The 19795-nt window shown below is 46.3% G+C and overlaps 1 protein-coding gene across 3 annotated transcripts in view; it reads left to right on the top strand.

Moving 5' to 3' along the window:
* Positions 1-19795, top strand: part of Abcc4 (ATP-binding cassette, sub-family C (CFTR/MRP), member 4) — a 225165-nt gene that overhangs the window by 181269 nt on the left and 24101 nt on the right. For all 3 annotated transcript variants that reach the window (NM_001163676.1, NM_001033336.3, NM_001163675.1), the window contains 3 exons: positions 185-376; positions 10000-10155; positions 18906-18995. In NM_001163676.1, coding sequence (NP_001157148.1) covers positions 185-376; positions 10000-10155; positions 18906-18995 — 438 coding nt within the window. The remainder of the gene's footprint in view (positions 1-184; positions 377-9999; positions 10156-18905; positions 18996-19795) is intronic.

Below are 19795 nucleotides of genomic sequence, written 5' to 3'. Positions count from 1 at the left end.
TTGAAGCGACTGTCTATAAACAGAGCTGGTGTTGATGAGCAAGACTGTAAATCATCACAGTCTTCAATAGTCTCAGTTAGCATCAAGACCCAAGTGACCCTTACCCAGCCTCGTGTGGGTGAAATGCACCCGAGATCAAGCCCCTAGCTGGCCCCTGACCGTGTGAACGCCTTTCCTCCTTTAGATGATTTCAGTGGAGAGAGTGATTGAGTACACGGACCTAGAGAAGGAGGCGCCTTGGGAGTGCAAGAAGCGCCCACCCCCAGGCTGGCCCCACGAGGGAGTCATCGTCTTCGACAATGTGAACTTCACCTACAGCTTAGATGGGCCTCTGGTTCTGAAGCACCTGACTGCGCTCATCAAGTCCAGGGAAAAGGTTGGTCTGACCCATCTTGCTCCTCTAGACTTTCAGCTAAAGATACCGGGCCAGATGTCCATGTGGATATCCGGCTGAGCCCGTCAGCAAGACTCCCTGTTCCCCCGTGGATGCCAGTCAGTCCAGCCACCTCTAGAGGCAGCAGAAGTAACATCAGGACACAAACAGCATCAGGGCAACCCGCCACATCCTCCCCCTTGAACACGAAAGATAAGTTTGTGATCCTGCTTAGTGTCTGCCTTCATTCCCCATGGTCGGTAGGGCCGGGGTCACCGAGCTTACTCAGCTAACACCAGGGAAACCGTAAGTGCTGGAGTTAGAAGTTCCTTTTGTCCTACAGACTTGAAGAGTCTGTCCCTGTCCCTCCCTTCAGGACCAGCGTTATGCTTTACATAGCAGCTGTCTCTTCCAGTGCTTTCCTGTTTCAGAGCCTCACCATGGCTGGCTGTGGCCATGAGTCTGTAACTCTCTCACTAAGTTCTTCTGAGGATGATTCATAGCCCTTTTCATTCAGATAAACTATCTCTGCCTCTCTGGAAGGCTCCTCTCTCTCACAAGCAGAATCATTCACGATGACCGAAAGGTGAGAGCAGCCTCAGTGTCCACGGAAAGGCTCGGCAGAGTGCGGTGGGTGCTTCCGCAGATGGTATGCAGCCTTTAAAAGGAAACAGCGAAACCCCAGCACATTCTACAACACGGATGTACCCCGGGGATAACATACCCGGCCAGAGAAGCCACAGAAGCGCAATCCTGCATGAACCCACTGTACCGCCTGGAATTGTCCCACTCATAGAGACATGAAGGATGGTGTTTTCCAGAGCCGGGGACGGAGGGGCGCAGGGAGTGATGGGTCAGATGATGGATGCAGGAGGTCTACTTTTGCAGGCTAGAAAGCCCTGGATATGTATGGATAACAATGGAGGTTGCGCACTAGTGTACAACTAATGAGTACTGCTGTCCACTGTGCTTAAAATAGTTATGGTGAGGAATTTTATGTTAATTTCCCACAATTTAGAAACTGCATAAAATACTTGAGAGTGATAGTTTATATAGTTGTCACCCCATGGGATTTATAGTCACCTGAGAGACAGACTTCTAGTTATGTCTGTGTGTGGTGGGAGGTGGGGAGAGGGTATCTTACTTAGTTAATTCCAGCAGGGAGGCTGGTCCACTGTGGGCGGCACCATTCCCTGAGCTGGAGTCCTGGACTGCATACTAAGGAGAAATCAAGCTTGCATAAGCGTTTACCACTCTGTTCCGTGACCGTGAAGGCAGGGTGACCAGCCCCCTCATGTTTCTGCTGCTATGAGTGCGTCATCATCATGGACTAGAGCCTTGGCTGCCAAGACAAACTCTGTCTCTCTGCTTCTGTCAGGGTATTTTGACACGGTAGCGGGCAAACTAATTAAGACAAATACATCTGTGTATTTTGCAGAAGGTGTTTGTTTGTTTGTTTTAGGGTTAGAGCATGAATTGAAGTTCTGGATATAGCTCACTGTGCCCTGGGGCTTCCTTTGGAAGTTAGGGGACATTCTGATCCCTGTCATTCTGCAGGGCACATGGTAGATACTGAAGAGAGATGGCTATGAATATGAGCAAATGAGAAGCAATATACAGGCAGGAAGAAGCCTGTAGCAAAAAAAAAAAAAAAAAAAAAAAAAAAACAAAAAAAAAAACTTTATATTTTAATTTAATTTTATATTTTTACTTAATGAATTTACGTCCTGTTCACTGTTCCCCTCTCAGTCACACCCCACACACAATTCTTCTCCCCTCCCCCTCCCTTTCTTCTCTGAGTGGGTAGGGGCCCCTCTGGGTCTCTCTCTCTCTCTCTCTCTCTCTCCCTCTCTCTCTCTCTCTCTCCCTCTCACTCACTCACTCACTCACTCACTCACTCACTCACTTCAAGTCTCTGCAAGGCTACGTACTTTCTCTTCCACCGAGACCAGACAAGACAGACAGGCTAGAAGAACATATCCCATATATAGGCAACAGCTTTTGGGATAGCCTCCATTCCAGTTGTTCAGGACCCACATGAAGAACAAGCTACACATCTGCTACATATGTGCAGTGAGGCCTAGGTCCAGCCCATGTATGTTCTTTGTATGGTGGTTCAGTCTCTGAGAGCCCCAAGGGTCCAGGTTAGTTGACTCTGTTGGTCTCCCTATGGAGTTCCTAGCCCCTTTGAGGCTCACAGTCCTTTCTCCTATTCTTCCATAAGAGTCCCCAAGCTCCATCCACTGTTGGGCTGTGGTTGTCTGCATCTGTCTGAGTCAGCTGCTGGGTGGAGGCTCTCAAAGGACAACATGCTCCTGTCTGCACGCATAACAGAGTATCATTAATAGTGTCAGGGATTGGTGCTCGCCCACAGGATGGGTCTCAAGTTGAGTCGGTTATTGGTTGGCCATTCCCTCAGTCTCTGGTCCATCCCCCATGCCTGCATTTCTTATAGTCAGGATACATTTTGGGTTGAAAGTTTTGTGGGAGGGTTGGTGTCTCTATTGCTCCACTGGAGTTCCTGCTTGGCTACAGGAGGTGGCCTCTTCAGGCTCAATATCCACAGTGTTGTGAGTCACAGCTAAGGTCACCTCCATTGATTCTTGGGTATTTCCTTTATCCCAGGTCTCCTCATACTGGAGATGCCCTCCCTCCCTCCTCACCCCTGTCAGTTGCAGATTTCCATTCATTTTCATGGCCATCTAGCCATCTCTCCTGTCCTTACCCACACCTGATCCTGAACCCCCACCACCACCATTCTCCTTCCCACACCCCCTCCCTCCCAGATCCCTCCCTCCATCTGTCTCTTACGACTGTTTTATCCCCCTTTCTAAGTGTGATTCAAACATCCTCCCTTGGTCCCTCTTTCTTGTTTAGCTTCTTTGGTTCTGTGGAGTATAGTGCTGGTATCCTGTATTTTATGGCTAATATCCACTTATAAGTGAGTACACACTATGCATGTCCTCTGGGGACTGGATTACCTCACTCAGGATGATATTCTCAAGTTCCAGTAATTTGTCTGCAAAATTCATGATGCCTTTGTTTTTAATAGCTGGATAGTATTCCAGTGTCCCAGTTTTCTTTATCCCTTCTTCAGTTGAGGGGCACCTGGGTTGTTTCTAGTTTCTGGCTATTGCTAATGAAGCTGGTATGGACATAGCTGAGCAAGTGTCCCTGTGGGATGGTGGAGCATCTTTTAGGTATATTCCTAGAAGTGGCATTGCTGGGTCTTGAGGTAGAGCTATTCCCAGTTTTCCGAGAAACTGCCCAATTGATTTCCAAAAATGGCTGCACAAATTCGCACTCCCACCAGCAATGGAGGAGGGCTCCCTTCCTCTACATCCTCACCAGCATGAGGGGCTATTGAGTTTTTGCTCTTAGCTGTTATGATGGGTATAAGACGAAACCTCAGAGTTGAACAAAACACTTCTGCAGACAACTCTGTCAACAACCCGTTTCCTAAACAGGCATGGGGAACCCACTCCTCCCCGTGCCCTTTGTCTCTCTCTTTTTTTTTAGCTTCTGTGCACTGAGCGCAGGCACTCAAATGTGAATGGCAAACGTTCTGCCACCACGATATACCTGGGCCCTGGAGTGTGAAATACTTCACCAGCTGCTTCTTTAAACTCTCCCTACCACCAAACCATTTAATGGACTAATCACAGCTGTGATTTAACGAGTGATACCCTTGCGACATGAAAGAATAAACTTACAACGTGGTGCCCAAAGGGTATGCAAGGTGCAGCCTTAGCAAGTCACTTGGCAAAAGCCCGACCCTAATTATTTCCACGGCTTCCTTGTAGGTCCGCAGACAGGGTGGAGGACTGTGTGGGTAAAGTGTGAGGTACAGCTCTGATGAAAGCCGAGCCTCTCGGTTGTGTCCTGACAGCTCTGTAGGATGCTTGCTTGCTTGCAGACAACACGCTTATCAGATCTGACGTCGAGGGCGCAGTTCTCTTAATTTGCACGTGTCTTCCATTTCCTTGGAAGCCACAGAAGACGAATTATGTGAGGAACTCTGTTGAACAAGTTAGAAAACAATGTGTAGCCCCAGACTTGTATCCTTGCATCTTAAAAATACCCCAAACCGTAGGATTACCTGAGGTGCTAAAAGGCTGGACAGGAAATTGAATTTGAAGGATGAATTATATCTGTAATAACTTCATTTTTTGACCTGTGTCTTCCTCCCCTTCCTCCCCCAATGTCTACTGCAGTAGTTTATACTCATTTAGAGGCAGCTGCACCACGGGATGTTCTCTTTCTCCTGTAACTGTGGGGTTTAGCCTTCTCCTTATATCTCTTCCCACCCCCCATCCCCCCACACACACACTTGCTGACTGTCGCTTCGTGTTGGATTTAGGGGAACAGATTTGTTCTCTTCGAATGGCTTCCTCCAAGATCCCTGGAAGTTATGGGAAAAACTGAAACTGTAATCATGACGAGCCAGGTTCCTAATTTCTGGAAAGAACAAAAATGAGCTCAGTAGCACCCCAGGTCTCCAGTTAGCTTCCAGACACTGGCTGCCCTTTTCATTTGGGTGATTTTGTGGTTGATTTGACCATTGGAGAGAGTACTGGGCCGTTCAAAAGCATTTTCCAGTTCTAGAAGTAGATTGATTTGGGTGTGTCATCTTTTTATTTTTTTTTTCTTGCTCAAAGCTATTACTTTGATAATACATTTTTACACATGTGTGCCAGGCCTTGCTATAATGGGCAAGAAATATTAGTTTCCTACCTTTTCTCCCTTTTTTACATAATGTTTTCTGAGAGAGGCTTCTCTGTCTGTCACGTGTGGGACTTCCACCTCCCCAGCCCGTCCCTCAGTCCTGGCTGAGCCCGAAGCATCACGTCCAAGAATGTGGTAGGAATACAGACACTCTAAACGCGCCAGTGGGCCCTCAGCTAAGCATCCTATCTCACGGGAATTGTTCTTGATTTCTATGGGTACCTCACCCTCTCCTGGGAATGGCAGAGGGTGGGGGGTTGGTTGGTTGGTTAAGGTTTTCTCTCTGTAGCCCTGGCTGTCCTGGAACTTGTTCTGTAGACCAGGCTGGCCTTGAACTCAGAGCTTCACCTGCCTCTGCCTCCCAAGTGTTTTTATCAAAGCTGTGTGCCATGACTGCCCAGCACCCCCCCCTTTTTTTATACTTTAACATTCTATCCATCATGTGGTAATATAATTCTTCCTGATCACATGGTGATGCGTGGGTTAGCATCTTTCTAGTGGTCACAGACTGGTGTCACCTGCAATCCGGCCATTCCCTGGGAGCAGCCTCTGTTGCATACCAGCCCTACCAGCCCTACCAGCCCTACCAGCCCTACCAGCCCTACCAGCCCTACCAGCCCTACCAGCCCTACCAGCCCTACCAGCCCTACCAGCCCTACCAGCCCATGAACTGCCAGATTTCCGTTCTTTTCATCACTTCGAGACATACAAAAGTAATCTTTTGTGAGATGGCTCAGCTGGAATGGCGTTTGTCCCATGTGATGGCCCCTGTTCACCTCCATCCTGACTCTGAACTCTGGTGGTTGAAGGATAGAACACTGTCTTGCAAGCTGTGCTCTGAACCCACACGTGTTGTGATAGAAGTTGACATACTCCCCCACCCCCAACACTCACAATTTTTTAAAAGTAGTTTCACTGCCCTCAACTGGACATCAGTTCTATTCTACTTTCCGGATGATCAATCAACCTCAGACTTCTCTCGCCTGAGCCTGAGCCATGGTGTCAGTTTGTCCTATGAATAACTGCTTTCTGATTAGCAAGTACCCCAATGTTGTCCATCCCTGACACTAGGGAGCCCCCACGCAATGGATAACACAGAGATTGACCGGAGCTTTAGTCCCTCTCAGACAGATACAGGCTCAGGTATGCCCGACCTGGGCACAGGTCCTTAAGAATCTGCACTTTTCTGCTTTGCTCTATCAAGAGTGATAGGGCCTCACATCTGCAGTGCCCCAGCACAGAGACCAACACAGTAAAGCGTACGACCACATTTGGCTGCCATTATCCAGGAGTTAGGTTGCTTAGCCACTTAAGCTGCATAATATATCTGCCCCAAGAAAAGAAGCAGTTACCCACTTACTGTTCTAGTCTCCAGTACAGGATTTACCTGTTAGGTCTATGCTCTCTGTCTTGCGTGTTGTATACATGAACATTTTAGGGATGATTTCATAAACCGCTCAAGCTGGAGATGAACTCTTAACTCCTAGGGAATTGCTGTTTTTCCTGTAACATGGCAGAAAAATGCAGCTACCTACAGGAGAATCCAGTGTAGTCCTGAACAAATGGTCCTGGGGCCGCTTGGACTCTGTAGGTCATAGAGTTGGTATATGTTTAAAGAGACAGTTTTGGGGGCATTGGTTAGGAGTGGAGATGGCCGCATGAGGGACAGATGGAGGGTTTGGTGGGGTTAGACATTTGTAAAATGCATAAGGTCGGAAGATAGAAGTGAGTGTGACAGGTATTTGGATGGGAGGAATCACACTCACTTCCACCTGCTAGGCAAGTGTGTAACACACACTTTCGTGTGCAGGAACCCTGCAGAAGTGTCTGTGGTGCTAAAGGTGGACACATTAAGGATATAGAGGTTTCCTGGGTGAAATCCCAGAAACAGAGCTGGAACTGAGTTGTGAGTGCCTGGGGAGGCCAGTAGGAAAGACAGGAGGAAGATGCCACCAGTGGTCACCTGCTCCTAGTGAGAAACAAATGGAGGACAGGATCCTCCTGTGGGGAATCAAATTAATGCTGGTTAGAAAAAAATAGAAGTTGTAACTTCTCCCTGGGGAGTGTGCAAGGCAGTGATTGCCGTGAAGATCAAGAAACGGCTTCCAGAGGTTGGCTTGGCAGGAACTCACTTCTTTTGAAGTCCTTGTACCTGTTGCTGCTCAGAAAGTAGGTCCACACCTAAGGATTTATTTTAGGGAAATAATTAAGGTTGTTTGGAAAGATGTAGCTTCAAGGACATTTAACATGATGCTGTTTATAGCATCAGAATATTTTGTAAGCAGCTGAAACATTCGCAGTAAGAGATTTATTAAATAAATAATTGTGTACACTATATTACATGTGCCTTAAATATTTATACGAACCCATAAATGACCACAGCATTCATATGAACTTTATTTTGTTTAACTCTATGAGCCTAAGTCTTAGGCACACATAGCTAAGACATGTATACATGTGTACACGCGTGCACGCCCGTGGGAAGCACTGTTCTGTCCGGAGTGTGGAAACGAGCGTTGATATTCATTTACTTTCCGGATGGATTGCACAGGTTTTAATTAGGATGAGTTTATTCTATTTTATTTTAATGTGGCCTTGTGTTCAGCCGGCAGCTGAGGAAATTAGAAACAAAGGTATCAACTTAGAAAGCAAAAGCTCTTTGGAGCTTGTTGTTGGGCTGCCTGGGAGGAAGCTGGAAGCAGGGTGGCCTGAGAAACTGTGGGGAAGTCCATAGCAGTAGCCATTTTGAGTGGAACATTGAATATTAGTCCTACTGAATGAGTGACATTGGATATTGGTCCTACTGAGCATGGAGTATGGAGATTGATCCTGTTGGGGCTGGAAAGAAGTCTCAGCTGTTAAGAGCACATACTGCTCTTCTGAAGACCCCAGTTCAGCTCCTAGCATCCACAACAGGCAACTCCAGCTTCCAGGGCTCCGCCTCCTCAGGTACCCATGCTCACATGCACATGGCCACACTCATGAACACATGCACATAGTCTTTTTTTAAAAGTCTAACATGTTGCCACCGTGATTGTTGGAGATGAGCCTTGGCTAAATTGGGGAAACAGAGGCTATTGAAAGAGCTAAGACTGGATCATCTCCATGTGTCACTTTGTGGCGTGGCCCTGAACTTGGTGATCGTCTTCTTCTTTGGCATCTGTGAAAATCCACCAGTTACTGGAGAAATGCCCGTTAGATGACAATTAGTGGCTTTCATAGGCACAAGTCATCAATTTTTGTTTAGTTTATTTTGTTTTAAATTAAGAGGATAAGATAGCAGTTAACGGTTCTATAGACTGGCTGCTCTCAGCCTTCTGTTTTTATGGGCACATCCAGATGGTCCCTCACAGACTATAGCCATTTGAGTCTTCACCAACGCATTGGTTTTCTACATGTCACAAACATGGGTTTACCTCTGCCTTCGCGTGTGGCAGTTTGTACAAGTGAATATCCAGAGATGGGAGCAACATATGTGCATATGCAGAGACACACCTATGTACAGAATCAGCCCTTCTGCGAGGTATAGGTTATTGTTGCTCATAAGATGGATAACATCCACAGAGATTTTAAGACTAAAGCCAGCTGCTTACAATCACTCTTTTTGGAAGGCCATTGCTGATGGTGTTAGAAAACATCCAAGCGATGTAACAGAAAATGCCCAGCATATAGTTGGGTTTGGCTCCTGTTTAGAATGGTGGGGTTTTCTTTTTCCATCTCCTAAATTTACTTACCAGTGATAGAAAGCATGTCTGTGCCCTCCACTGACTCAAGTTTTTTTTTTTTTCTTTTTTTTTGAGACATGGTTTCTCTGTGTACCCCTGGCAGTCCTGGAACTCACGCTGTAGACCAGGCTGGCCTCAAACTCAGAAATCCGCCTGCCTCTGCCTCCCAAGTGCTGGGATTAAAGGCGTGCGCCACCACTGCCCGGCGACTCGAGTTTTAATAAGGATGATGCTCTCACCTGTTGAGCAAGCTCACTGGAGAAAAGGCTCATTTCTGCTCATAGGTTTCAGCATCCACTCTCAAAGCCAGTTTTCACAATTCAGTTTCTTCCCTGACCAACATCCACCTGCATTATATTGATTCTTTGATCTTATTGTCAGTACGCTTCATTTCTCTCTGCTCTGGCTTTAATAAGAGGAATGATTCTTCACACAAACCTTTCCCAAGGGGCAATTGTACGTATTAATTGGTTTGTAAAATGCCTTTTGAACTGCTCAGATGAAAGGCCCCATGTAAATAGCAAAAGCTATTTATGGTGGTACTGTTGTTGGTCTCATTATGTATGTTTGGGCTACTGGAGGACTGCCTTTTAAGGTGTGGAGACCCGAGTTTGCAAACGTGAAGGTATTTTCTCTAGAGCCACAATATATACTTTCTCTATCAACGATGAATTCATGGTAAATGATAGGACACTGGAAGAAACGACGATTCGGGAGTGTGCGATTAACAACTCTGGAATTATCCAAGCAGTTCTTAAGGTTCCACAAACCCAGACCTTGGAAGTGGGGCTCATGAGAAGCCATCTTCTCATAAGCTACTAAAGAAACTATAGGCTTGTCCCTGCCATAAATGTGACTCTTGTGTACCCAAGGGGGTCTTACCCAGGGACACCTTGCCCCCCCAGAGAACATTTGCCAAGACTTGACATTTTAGGTTGCCACAGTTTGGAGGGCCCTATGGGTTTCTGGAAAGGACGGCCCAGGGATGCTAGTAGACACTCCACGAGGCCACTTCAGCATCCACTGTGAGGAACTGCCCTGCCTCACAGGTCAGCAGACCTGAGGCTGGGAACTTATAAAAAGCAGCTTCGTAGCTCGCCCTTGAAAATGAGCATGCTCACCTAGGTGAGCTGCAGATGGCTCATTTTTAACCCCTGCCCCCGGATTTCTTCGCAGGTTGGAATTGTGGGCAGAACCGGAGCTGGGAAAAGCTCCCTCATCTCGGCCCTCTTCAGGCTGTCAGAACCCGAGGGGAAAATCTGGATCGATAAGATCTTGACAACCGAAATTGGGCTTCACGACTTAAGGAAGAAAATGTCAATCATACCACAGGTATGCAAGTTAGAGCGTCCACACACGCTTCTTTTACGGGAGTATTGAAGTTTAATTGCTTTTAATTTTATTGCTGGGTTTTTTTTTTAATTGGAGGAAAGGGTTGAGCCATTAACCAATAGCCAATAGGGCATACTTCAGATATTTTCAACATGTATTTTCGTAGATAACTTGAGTGCATGCGTGTGCTGCGTGTGTGCATACGAAACAGAGAGACAGACAGACAGACAGACAGACAGGGGAAGATCCCATAATAATATACTTAGGTTCAATCTAGATTCAGCGTCCCTGGTATTACACTTTTGTCCTCTGATAATGACATAATATGTAGTGAGTAAGAGCCTTGTGTAAGGATGCGTGATTGTAAGTGTAATGAGGCAGTGAGACAATAATAATTAATAATAGTCATCATCATCTCCAGGCTGTGAGAGTTAAGAAGCAATAGACGCTTTGTAGACACTCTCCAAATCAGGACATTTGGGAAGTGGCTTAAACCGGGGAGAGGGAGCCGAGGGAAGGTTCACATCTCTGTTTACTTCCAGGCAGGCAGTGGCATCACCGCCGCTGAGAACCGCAGTGGCTGAGTGCTTCACGCCGGCCTGGATTGTGGCTGGCAGGGCGCTGGTGGTTTATGCTGCCATTTCTTCCTCCTTGCCACCCCATAGCCGAAGATGTCCAGGCAGTGTCAAGAGAGTGGATCACTCATGTAGCTTTTGGTTTAGTGTCTTGCCACGTTGCTTTTAGTTCTACCCAGAATAATTCAGAAAGTCTTTATTGAGTAATGAGCGTCTTCTAGTTAGGCAGCCACAGGCAGCATAGGGCCTGACCCCACAGGCCTGCAGCCTGCAGCTCGGGAGCCTGGCAGCTTCGTCCCGCCCTCGGCATTGACGCTCTCGATCACATGGATTCGGCTCCAGGCTTGCTTTGGGGAGGGGTTTATTTTGGTATGTTTTCACACTCTGTAATCACGTGGCCATCAAGGGGAGTTGGGGAACCCGCACACATGCACACATGTGAGAAATGCAGAGGAGAGACATGGGAGAAAAGGCGAAGCAGCTGTGCTTTCTGAGCAGGTGCCCGCTGGGGGGTTGCTTGTGTATTATAAAGTACAGAGAACCTAACACTCGGAGAGAAGGGGACTGTGGGCTCTGAGCCTGTGGCCTCCCACCCTGACATGTAGGGTACTTGTCATGGTAGAGCACCACCGCACTGTGATGAGGTGGTGGAGAAATTAAACCTCTGAGGTTTACTAGTGGGAAGCTAAAATGGTACAGCCACCGTTTTACACACAAGCATGGGGACTCCTCATGAGACTGATAATAGGACTGCAACATTTCCAGCAATTCCACTTGTGAGTGTAGGAGTGTGTGCGTGCGTGTGTGTGTGTGTGTGTGTGTGTGTGTGTGTGTGTGTAAACTCATGCACACATGCACATATGAACCAAAAGCAGGGAACAGCAGAGATATTTGCTCATTCCAGTTCATAGCAGTGGTATTCACAGTAGCCAGGAGGTGGAAGCCACCCAAGTGTCCATCAGCAGATGAATAGCGAAAGACAAATGTGGTTTATACAAACAGTGGGAAGTTACTCAGCAATAAGAAGGGAGGAAGTTCTGATGCGTGCTACAACAGGAGCAAGCTCCAAAAGCATCATGCAGCCTGAAACCGGCCGGTCACAGAATGACAGAGAGTGAACAGTTCTGATCACAGGAAGAGTGTTTAAATTCAAGGAGCCGCAGTCGATGGGGACCACTGGGGACCCCAGGACAGGAAATGGCTTTGTTGAATGGGAATGGGGATTAAAGTTTTAAGAACAGTCAGCCTGTGATTGGTGATGACCACTACAAAGGATCATAAAAACACTTAGCACCACTGCTATGAGATTTAAAATGACGGAGAGGGGAGGGACCAGGAGACGCTCAGTGAGTAAAGGCACACACTGCCAAGCCCAGTGCCCTGAGTTTGATCCTCATTGCCACGTGGTGGAAGGAGGAAACTGATCAGAAAGTTGTTCTCTTAGCTCTGCAAGCAAACCCTGGCACACATGTATGCACACCCTCAGGTAAGTAAATGTAATAGTTAATAATAATAATAATAAATGATTAAGGCATAGATTTCTTGTTGTACTTGTATTCTGACAAGTTTTTTAAACATTCAAAAGACCCTTTTAAGAAAAATAGAGGAAGCAATCTTCCATCACGTAACTTTCCCCTGAGCATGAGAAGCATGGTTATCATAGAAATCAGAGCTCAAATCCCAGGGGCTTTGAATCTCAGAAATGGGCCTGAGAAGAGGCCAGTGTGTCTGTAAAGTAGCTCACAGCCTTGGATGGTAGGATCTAGAAATGTGCCCCACGCTACTTTTAATATTCCTTAGTAAGAAATGGTTGTGTGCTTGTATAAATAAAAGAACTCTAAATAAAGAAGCTGCATTCAGACGATTCTTGGCTCTGCTGGGAATGGTTTAGAAGCACATCTGAGCAAATGCTAACACACCTTGACATCACCAGGTCTTGGTGCTGTTCCATGAGATCCTCCTTTACTGCAAAGGCTACGTGGATCTGCTCCCAAGAATGCGTTCAGAAAACAGTGCTTAGATTTGTGTCTTTGTAGAACACGATCACTATGCGCTGCAAGCACAGCCGGTCTCCTGGATGCTAGTTGGTTGACATAAGAAACAATTTGGAGAAACTATGCATGTGTATAGACCCCAGGATAGACTGCAGTGTGGAAAGACCCCAGGATGGTCTGTGCAGTGTGGAAAGACCCTAGGATAGACCGTGCAGTACATGCGCTTACTGTCAACCTGCCCCGTATTTTTATCCATCTCCGACTGCTGGGAGGGAGGCCTTGATGGAGTCACCTCACTCCCCAGGCTGAGTTTCTGTAATTACCACCTCTCAGATTCTTCATGAAGGATCAGCTGCGTGATAGAATGGGAATGGCCTGATGTGTGCTTCTTAAGGATAAATAGTAACTATTCATAAATAGTAACTATTATTAAGGCTTATGGTACAGTCCTATATGTGTATAACCCATTCTAGAAAGACTTAGGCCATTAACTTCTCTTTAAACTCTTATAATCCCTGGTGATTTTCTTTAAATCAAATTATTTACATAAACTAAACTTAGTGAAAGAGGAAGCAAAAACAAAACAAACAAATCCTCCCAAACTCAGAGCATTACTCAGAGGCACACCAAAACCCGCATGCACGTGCGGCACACAGCGGGGAGAGGATAGCTATGGTAAAACCTGACAAGCCTAATGTTTTTCTCACAGAAGCAACACTTCTCCTAACAGCTGGTCTGCAGCCCTAGGTGCTGTTGCAGTCTCAGTGGAGTTCTTTTGTCTTTGTGCTCTTCCCTGCCCCCATTTCTTAAGGTTTTCCTCCATCTGACTGCTTTAAAGGCTTGTTGCAGCTGTGACAGCCTCCATGTTTCCCTTCTTCCCAGGCCCTTAACCCATCCCCAAACCCTCATTTGCTGAAGAGTCAGGCCCAGCAGCTGCATAGCCAGGAGTCCCCATGCCACCTCCTGGATCATGCTGGTTTGAAACTGACCTGTGGCCAACCATATGAACTCCATACTAAAATCTGAATGCCTTGTGGGTCATCTGCCCACCTCCACACACCCACATGCTCAGAAACAAACATCTCACAAGCACTATCACTCCAGTCTGTGCTGTGGTATTTTCTCAGCCCTGTTTATATAAAAGAGAAAATGACAGTCAGGAGCCTCAAAATTGATTTCATGAGCCACTGGTCACACGCCTGCCCTTTGAAAATGCTGTGCCCGCTGCCCTGCCTTGGGGACTGGTGCCTGCTGACTGCTAACACCCTGGAAAAGGGGAGCCTTTGATAGAGCAGCCAGGAAGGAAACCAAAGATGGAGGAGATCTATAACTCATTACTAACTATCACGATAGTAACATCAGAACTTAGTATTAACCAGTCTCCACATTCTTTTTCTCGTGAATGTTTATAATCAAACGACGTAATGTCAGTTATTTTAGTCATTGTCTCTCTATCCACCCTGCCTAGGAAGGGTTCCTAAAACTATAGCCAGAGAAAACGAATAAACTCAGACGAAAGTCAAAAGTCGCGGAAAGCCGGTAGGCATCTTTTCCTAAGGCTCTTGGCTCGGTCAGGCGCTTTGGAAGGCAGTTTTGTGAAAGTGGCCTTGCCCAAAAAATACAAGTGACAAATAGAAAATCATTGTAGAAACGTGGATTCACTGGGTGCCATACTGAAGGAGCGCCAAGATACTCAACCGTGGAGGCAGAGCCCATCCTTGTATGTGTAGAGAATTCCAATCTACAGAGCGACGGGGGTCAAGCATCCTGCTGCCCTAAGTGAGCAGGAGCCAAAGCTGATTGTGTAGCACGGGAAGCAAAAGAGAAATCTAGGTCCGCCACCGAGTTGCAGGTCTAGATGAACCAAGCCAGCAGCCCGTTTGGGGAGCAGTAACTTCTTGCTCTCTTCTAAGCTCCTCCCCTTGGTTGATGGCTAAGCTCCTCCCCTTGATAGATGGCTAAGCTCCTCCCCTTGGTTGATGGCTAAGCTCCTCCCCTTGATAGATGGCTAAGCTCCTCCCCTTGATAGATGGCTAAGCTCCTCCCCTTGGTTGATGGCTAAGCTCCTCCCCTTGATAGATGGCTAAGCTCCTCTTGGTAGTAGACAGCTAAGGGCCTGTCATTTGTCAACCTCTCAGGGGCAATTCAGAAATAGAGTTTAAGGAACAGAGGGTTCCTAAGATTGGTGACAGTTCTGGGCGGGACTCCTGAGCTCCTTTAAGTAACAAGTGAACGGAGACGGAGCCCCACTTGAGCTGTATCTTCCTAGAGCAGAACAAATGGCTGACACCTGTACTTCCTCCGTACCCCCTACCACCTTCGCCACCGCCAGGAAGAGAGCCCAAGATGAGCCTGGCTTCAGGAACAGCTTATCAGAAAACATCTGCCCATGTGGATCTCAACATTTTTTTTCTGGGTAGAATCCCTTTACAAGCAGAGCCTTTTTTTTTTTTTTTTTTTTTTTTTTTTTTGGCACCAAGGAAATGTTCTCAATCAAAGAGCAATTCACAGCAAATTCCCATTTACAACGGCTAGCAGGGGCTGATGTGTACCAACATCTGTAATCTTTATCATGATCAAACAGATTCTTTGTGTATGTTTAATAGATTCCCTTTGTTTGTACCAAAACAAAAAGCCAGGTGCTTTTTAAACAGCCCACTTCTTTTTAAAATTCCCCTGAGCTTCTAATGAGTTTAAAAGGTTAACCAGAACTGCTATGCCTCTTTAAGGCCCCTTTCTGATCACCTGGTGTGTGTGTGTGTATGTGTGTGTGTGTGTGTGTGTGTGTGTGTTTCAAAGAGAAAAGAGGGTAGGTGTGGTGTTACTAGTAAAGAAATACAATTGGATCCCAGCCTAATGCAGTCCCTTTGTTCCTGCACACTGAAGTCTTCATTAAAACCCATGGCACTGTTCCCTGGAGCTGGTGACCTTTTTGTATTTAAAGGCGACTTTACAGGACTTAAATTCTTCTCTTTTTGTGGGCGAACAATGTTCTCTTCTTCTGAGGTTGCATGATGGTGAGTTCATTCAGAGGCTACAGGACTAAGGGAAGAAGAAAAGAGAAACTGAGCCTGGGGGACTTCAGGTGACGCCACCTTTGAGACCGGGAACCGCTGCCCGGCATAAGGATCAGAGTAGACGGGGCTTGGGAGGCAGAGCAGAGACAGTTCGGGCCCCAATGCGTGGATATTTTAGGAGAGGGATGTTTCCTGGTTGGTGCCCCCAGAAGATGAGAGTAAGCGTTGAACATTACGCTTGTTCATTTGTACTTTTTGTCTTGGTCCCTGGTTGGCTTAAGTGTCTGAAGTTGAGCGGGTTAAGTTTCTCCTTAGCATAATGGAGGCCTAGCTTGTAGTCAGTGCATTCAAAAAGCCTAGTAAAGTCTCTAATTTGGGGAACCGGGATTATCAGCTTGGTACCCCAGATGGTTTCATTTAGACTGGCTGCTTCTGGGTGGCACGCCTAATAAGAGCGTGTGTTATGTTAGTACCAGCCAAGCTCCTGCCACTGAATGTGCTGCAAAGGCTTACAACAGTAGCTGGATGATGAAAAACAAGTTTGACACTAGGCTTCTGGTTTTATTGCTGTATTGAATAAGTGCATTTATTTTCCTAATTTGACTCTTATTAAAGCCTATATCATCAGAGGAAATACTGAGGCTAATAAATTAGGTTGTCGGTTCCTCCCATTGATCCCTACCCTGAAGTCTTCTGCCTGCAAACATTTTTTTACAACACTTATTTATAAGACTAGTTTGTGAAATTCATTGCTTGGAGGTGGGTACTTTAAATAATAATATCTACCAGAAATAATAATTAACTTCACCCTTATCTCCCCTCTCAGTATGTATCTGCTATGAGGACTTTTTTATGACCTTTTGAAGATAATATTAGGGATTTTATTTGGCAGGTGGATAAACTAAATGAGCAGTGTATAATGCATTTGTCCTAGTAAAAGCAGCATTGTCAACAAATTGCCTGCTACTTTTAAAGAAAATATAGCTCCAACCAGTTAATGTTTTATTAAATCACTCTCCTTGTTCAACAAGTCTTGATGAAACTTTACTTATGAAATGTGTATCCGGCGTGTTGTAACAAAGAAAACTGCTCTTGTTTACTTAATTATTTTCTTCTAACATTGCTAAATAAACATGAGTGATTGCCCAATACTCCCTTTGAGTTGACAGTATAGATTTAATAGAGACCCTTATTTTAGTGAATAGTGGTCTAGGGATAATTAGCCAAACTTCCCAAGGGTCTCTTGTTTGAAGCTGGTGTTTAGGATACAAGAGAAAGCAGGTTCTGTGGCTGATACATATAATATGATACATATAATATGAAGGAGTTTCTAATGGGAGGAGGTAGGGATAAGGTAGGCGTCAGTACCTGCTCGTGAGATGGGGCGTTGGACCAGAACTGTCATTCCTCTAAGGCACCAAGCCACCATTCCTACTATGCTAATACTGTGAACTTTGTATGTCTGCAGTCACTTACATGTATTAGTGTTCAAGGTGGGGCACTGCAGAAGTCTAGGAGTTCTCTGTCAGAGTCTAGACCTGATATATTGGATGTGATTTTGCTGTGGAACCTGGAGGAAGAAAAGCTGAGGTAGATATCAGATCTCCTGGACAAGGAAAGTGACCTGTCCTTCACATAAACGAAGAAACCAACTCTTATTTCCCACGTGGGCTCAAAGCTGATTCCTGACCATGGTTACCTCAAGGCTCTCATATACACACTCTTAGAGCCACTTAGTCGGGGCCTCTGCGTAGCGTATTGGCCGTGGTGCTGAGTCTGTGTGGAGAGGTCAGAAAAGCATCAAAGAGAGAACAGTTGGCAGACAGCAACGTGCCTTCTGTGAACCTCATATAAGCAAGAAGAGAATTTACCTGTCTTGTTAGTTGTGCTCACTCGTCCTCCCTCCGTGTGTGTGTGTGTGTGTGTTTAATCTGCAGTCAGAAAAATAATGTTTATTCTGCTGATAAGAAAGTCCCACCACATGCAGATGGCCATTTGTCTTTCATCTTACATTCTGTAATTTTAAGCATAACCTTAGATAAGCCTTTGGTATTCCTTCAGTTTGATTTAGTTGCCATTTTCAAATTTCTTATGACTTCACAATCAACTTTGCACAAATAAAATTCAACAATGGTGTCCTAGTTCGGGGGCTGTGAGGGAATTTGAAGGGGAACAGCCCTGGTCTTCTGACACACATTTTTTTTTCTGTCATTAGTGTAAAACTAAGAAGCAGTAACAGTATCAGTCTTTGAAGGAAAGTCCTCCTCCTTGGTCTTTTAAGTGTTCAAGACCCTGTTCAAGGCTAGGTGACACATCTGTAGCCCAGGAGCAGTCCCCGGGACCTGTGGGAAAGCCGTGACTTTTGTTCTTCACCTCTGTGTACCTTGAGATTCTTCACAGCCAGTTGGGCTCTTCTCCGCTGCCCATGTCTTATGGCTTGGGTTGTCAGAACTCCTAGAAGAAAATCCGTGCAGCCCCCGTAAGCGCACATACACGACGCTGCCTTAAAACCTAGAAATCAGCATGTGATTCGGGAGCAACTCCTGAATGGAAGTTGCGTTAGCCGTCCGAGCTTCACAATGGGTTTCGGCTTACCGCGCCCTTGTAGTTAGCAGTGAGGTTCCCCAGACAGGCAGTCCTGATGCACAGACAAGATAATGTAGGGATTGGCTGGTGTGACGTCAGAGGTCATTTCCACGCTTGGAAGGGCCACTGGCTCCGTCAGCCGCACTCCTCCTTGAATGAAGAATAGAATGCGACCCAGAAGACTCTTCACCGAAGGAGGAAATAACAGGTTTCACCCAAGCACAAACTGTTCACACCACGTCCTGTTTTCCAGAGTCCTGTGAGCACGGACAAGTAGTTTTTTCACGTTACTCCAATAAACATAGCTTTGTTTATGACCAGGAAAGTGTTTTTAACAACAGGAACCCACCTTCCTCATTTCGTTCTTAAGACGGCACACTGCCACGGTTTCTTCTTTGAGCGTTCCGTGCACTGGGAAGGTATTTTGGAGCACATTTATGTGATGGGAAATTTAAGAGCAGTGACATTTTATGAGCGAGCGTGTTGAACCTTAGTGGACTCGAGTGCCTTTGTTTTCCTTTCTATGACGTCCTGAAAGTCAGAACGTGGCAGTGACATTGACTCTCTTGGGCTCTTAGGAACCTGTTCTGTTCACTGGAACCATGAGGAAAAACCTGGACCCCTTCAATGAGCACACGGACGAGGAGCTGTGGAGGGCCTTGGAGGAGGTAACTTCCACCGTTAGCATCTGTGTGTGCCTCTGTTGAGAGCACTTGGGGAAGCAGGGGTCAGTGCTGGAACTATCTTTAGTTCCCACTTGGAGGAGCATTGATGTTTGTGAATGGGCGTGAAGTGTGTATAAAATAATATGCATCATGCTGCATTTTAACTTCCCCAAATCTGACTTAGCCAATACATTATCTTGCTTGTCCTTTGCAAACCTCAAACTCTCCTAGAGACTCAATGTCCTGTACAAATGTTGTGAGAATTCTTCCCGGGGGGTGGGGGAGGGCACATGAACAATGTCTCCCCACTCAGCACATCCCGAGGTCCCAAGAACAAATCAAAGTTCAGTTCACCAATGATCCCTGTGGGAAAACAATGGGCTTATTAGGTTGTTTGTTTGTTTGTTTGTTTGTTTGTTTTTACAGAGTGTGGATGAGGGGGCTATAGAGTGGGTGACCCTAAAGCAGCCGTTCTGGAACATCTGCACCTAGCATAGGTGATTCGTTGAGGGAGCACCTTCCATAAGCCTTCCCCACCCCGTATACTCTAGCTCCACCCCGAGTCCCCAAGGCCATGTTCAGTCAGGGCAGAACTTCGTACACATGAACAGGAGGAGTGATTGGAAATGTGTGTGAGGGTCCAGTGACCTTCTAAGGGCGCATGCCACCAGTCCATGAGCTGTCATGATGATTGACAGGTGCACAGAGGCCCATGAGCTCAGGAAGGTGGGCTGTGTGGCTCAGAAGGTAGTGCTCTACAGCAGCCACTTAGCTTCCTGCTTTTTCTGGGGCAGAGGAAGCGT

The sequence above is a fragment of the Mus musculus genome, chromosome 14 (genome assembly GCF_000001635.26).
Source record: "Mus musculus strain C57BL/6J chromosome 14, GRCm38.p6 C57BL/6J".
NCBI classification, from domain to species: domain Eukaryota; kingdom Metazoa; phylum Chordata; class Mammalia; order Rodentia; family Muridae; genus Mus; species Mus musculus.
The sequence above is the reverse complement of the archived record's forward strand: the minus strand, read 5'-3'. Positions and strand labels throughout refer to the sequence as shown.